General features: G+C 54.1%; 1 protein-coding gene across 1 annotated transcript in view; it reads right to left on the bottom strand.

Moving 5' to 3' along the window:
• Nucleotides 1-710: 710 nt before the first annotated feature.
• Nucleotides 711-4116, bottom strand: part of PMVK (phosphomevalonate kinase) — a 6640-nt gene continuing 3234 nt past the window's right edge. The window contains exons 4-5 of the mRNA XM_044448824.1: nt 2910-3039; nt 711-2335 (exon numbers count right to left, since the gene is read on the bottom strand). Coding sequence (XP_044304759.1) covers nt 2199-2335; nt 2910-3039 — 267 coding nt within the window. The 3' untranslated portion in view covers nt 711-2198. The remainder of the gene's footprint in view (nt 2336-2909; nt 3040-4116) is intronic.

The raw sequence follows: 4116 nt of genomic DNA, 5'->3' as shown, positions 1-4116 counted from the left end.
CTAGCAGGGACTAAGCATTAAAAGTGGCACTTTAGAACGCGGAAAAGCAGGCACAGGAACCAAGGAGCTGTGAAACGACCGGGGAGTGAAGGAGGGGGGGGGTACATTATATTCTTATCGGGGCCGGGCAAAAACCTTTTTATTTGCCCAATATTTTAATATTTAATTATTTTAACATCGTTCTGCTCAGCTATGCTTTGTTGTAATTATGTATGGTTTGAATATTTAAGGTCTGTAAGCCGTCCTGGGACATTTTGTAAAGGACAGGATATAAATACTGTTAATTAATAAATAAATAAATAAATAAATATTTGGTTTGCTGGAAGCAGCCTGCAGGGCCAAATCGCACCTAGATTCTGTACCTCTGGTCTAAATGGAGGCAAACTGGGACAAAAGCCCTTTTCAAAAGCCAGTTGGAAGCACAAGCCTTCTCTGCCCAAGCGAAGAACGCAATGCTGACCAATGTACCTCCAGAATCAAGAACCTGACAGGAACATGAATCAGTAGCAAGCCAGCCCAGCTTTCCTGGGGTGACTCCTGCTGTGACCAACAGGAGCTCCAAAAATTCCTTTTGGAGCCCCCACCTCCAGCACGTGCCTTCCTCGCCGGCCAAACAGTGCCAGGCTCTCACCTGCAAGCCTGTGACCTGGGGCCACCACCGATCAGCCCCTCGCACCGGGGCGTAAAAAGGAACGCTACCGACACGCCGGGAGGTTTCACCAACCCAAACCTTTATTGGGAACACAACGATTTTCTCTCTCCCCAAACGGAGGGGGAGGAGACGGAGGTGGCAAGCAACTGATTCAGAAGCGAGTGGCGTCAGCAAATAACTGGGTGGTCGCGGAGGCAAAAGAAGCAGGGCTGGTGTTTGGATCCATAGAGATACGAAACTAGGAAAAAGCAACTTTTTCTGTAGCCCAGGGACAGGCTGAGGAGCAGTGTTCTGGCCAGACCACAGCTCTGCTTCCTGTGCGGGCCAGATAACTACCTTCTCAACACAGACGAAACATTTATACACCCTTCCTGCAGTCTGAGCACCCCTTGGCTCCTTCAGCCACCAACGCCTGGCCAGGAATGTTTCAGTTTGAACCCTGTTTCTCTGCAGCTGCCAACTATTTTCCTTGGAAAAGCTGCCATGCCATTCTGAGGATGCCAAAATCAGCTTGCAGCAACTTAGTTTGAAAAACTTATTTTGGGGTCTTTTATGGGAATTCCATCACAGGTCAATGACCTGATGGGCTTTGCTCCCCCACGACCTGGTCCTTGCGGGGAGCTCCCCTCCCCTCCTCTCACTCTGCTGCCAAATAGCATAGGAGCCTCTCTCAGGAGAGAAGCTGGCAAGCCGAGAAAGCAAGTTCAGGATTTGGCAAGGATTTCTGGAAGCCGAGGAGATAAAAACAGGGCTGGGCAACCTATAGACAGCAATTCAGATTAAGGCACAGGGTTTTTTTGTTTGTTTTTAGGTCCCTCCACCTTAGCAACATGGTGGGTGGATTTAGAAGAGACTAAAGCAGTGTTAGAAACATTCTCAATCTAGAAGGAAAAAACAGCTCAGGTCTGGAAGTGGGGAAAGTGGGACTGAGATTCTTCATCTGCAGCAACATGCCTCCGTTGGGATCCCTGTCCTGCCGCAGGTGAGTGGACCGGGGCACGTGAAGCGTGCAGTGATGCTCCACGGCCGCAGGCATGGAATTAATTGCAATTACAACATTAAATCGTGTGCTGTGCACTGCCCCTGGTGGTGGAAAGCCTTACAAATGTAAGTGGCATCCGGAGAGGGCCGAGGCGAGATGGACGCGCCACGCTTCCTGCAGAGTGGGCCACCGCTGCCGGTCAGAGCCGGCACCCATGCCGGAGAGGGGTGCACTGGGCACCCCACCCCCCAGCAGGGAGAGACACATCACGGCAGGTCGGCTGGCTGGGTCAGGGCGGACATATGCCCCTGCCGGATTGCGGGAAGGGGGAGAACTGGCAACACCGGACTGGACTCTTCCTTGCAACACAGACACAAACATAACAGGAGAGGGGATTCCACATCCCTGGGATTGATCCTGCCCAGCCAAGCCTGGCCTGGGACCTCCAGCTGCAGCGTCAACGTTTCCCGGATCCTCCCTCTTTGGTGCGTCGGCCCCGTCTCAGCCCAGCTCCTGGAGAATCGTGGGAGAGGAGGCAGGGTGGAAACAGCGGCTCGGCCGTGGCTACAGCTTGCTCTGGGCAAACTGGAGCAGCTTCTCCAGCTGGGCTTCGAAGGACAGCTCGTCTCCGTCGTTGGTGATGACCCAGTCGAAGTGCACGCCTTGATCCAAGCCGCACTCGGATTCCGCGTCATCAATTCCTGGAAGAGGGAAAGGGGAGATCGGACCCCACCTGGCACACTGCCTGTGCCCGAACGGGTGTTGCTGCTGTTGTGATGATCCAACCTTGCCCCCCCCCCCCCCCCGTTCACCTTTCTAGAAACAGCCGTGAGCAACGATCCCAGCCAACGGAGCCCCCCGAATTCAGGTTTCCACACATTCCCGGTTGACTCTCTGGCTTAGAATCCAGCTTCCCCCGTGGCTTGGCTTAGCTAAGCATTGCAGATGCTCGCTGGCTCCTTGTCGGGTTGTGAGCTGTGGGACGCCCACCATAGTTTCTCATGTCAGCCCAGTTCAGACAACACAATAACCTACATTTCCGCAACAACCCACAATCGCCCCTTGAGAGAACCCGCCACAAGGGACTAGCACTCAAGCTTGTTAGGTTTAAATATGCCTACGCGTAGAAGCCTGGACACCTTTCCTCTGATCATGAGGGCCAGAAACTTGTCTTTTTTAAATTGATCTCAAGGGGTCACATTCCTCGCCAGACCCCTGCAGGCTCCGCATCTGTCGGCCAAAGGAAACGTACACAGGTCTGCTTCTTTCACTTACCCACTATGAAAACCCAGTTGCGTCTTTTCCGGGTCTCCTCAGTAGCAATGACACGCACAACCTGCACCACGTCCCCGTACACGTCCCGGAACCACTCCACGTCCGAGAGCCGCCTCGTGTCGCTCACTAACTGCGTGGGAAGGCAAGGAGGATGCGTTTCGGGATTGGATGGGGCACAGCCAAACCCAGATATGTGGGGCTGCTGCTGTGAAACATTCTGCTTAGCATGTTCCCGCAAGGGACCCCAGTGGTTCTCAGACTCTTCCGTTTAAACCTCAAAACAACAACCCTGCGAGGTAGCTTGGGCCCAGCATTGGGGACTGGCCTGAGTCTCCCAGTGAGCTTCGTGGCCAGCCGAGGCCTAGACCCAAGTCTCCCAAGTCCCAGCCCAACCCTTTAACCACTACACCGCACAGCCACCACCTGCTCCCTTCGAACTCAGCTGCAGTCTTAACTAGACACTGCAGCTTGTTAAACTCTGCTGGAGTTCCCTAACTGCCCAAGAAACCCCCAGATCCCACTGGGTGTTTGTTGCTGGGCTATTTGAGGCTTGGTCGGATGATCTGCCCGGGTTCGGATGATGTGCTAGTTTGCTAGTTAACGGAGGAAAGATAAGCAAGGAGACCCTCTCAGCACACGCGGCCCATTCCCCTCGCTGTGGCTGTGCGAACCAGCCCTCGATTTTATCTCGTGGTTGCAAAGCAGGGCAGGCTGGCTAGTTTTTGAATGGGCCCTCAAACTTTTCCATATAACCTGCTCCCGGAGGAGACGGAAAGGCCCCAAACCTGTAACGCGCTCTACGTGGGGCTGCCCTTGAAGACGGTCCGGATACTTCAATTGGTTCAGAATAGAGCTGCCAGGCTGCTGACGGGGACGGGGCGTTATGTTCACCTGACTCCAGTCCTCCGTCAGCTTCACTGGCTTCCCATTGAAGTCCAGGCCCAATTCAAGGTGTTGGTTATGACCTATAAAGCCCTTAACGGCTTGGGACCTGGTTACCTGAAGGAGCGCTTGCATCCATATATGCCCAGCCGCCCCCTGAGATCGGCAGGAGAGGCCCTTCTCCGGGAACCCTCTGTGAAAGAAATTAGGAGGGTGGGCACTCGGAGGAGGGCTTTCTCTGCAGTGGTGCCTAAGTTATGGAATGCGCTCCCCAGAGAGGTCCGCCTGGCGCCGAAAAGCAAATAACGATGGCGCCAGGCGGACC

Source organism: Varanus komodoensis, unplaced genomic scaffold, assembly GCF_004798865.1.
Source record: "Varanus komodoensis strain SLA01 unplaced genomic scaffold, ASM479886v1 scaffold55, whole genome shotgun sequence".
Lineage (NCBI taxonomy): Eukaryota > Metazoa > Chordata > Lepidosauria > Squamata > Varanidae > Varanus > Varanus komodoensis.
This window is presented reverse-complemented; position numbering and strand designations above follow the sequence as displayed.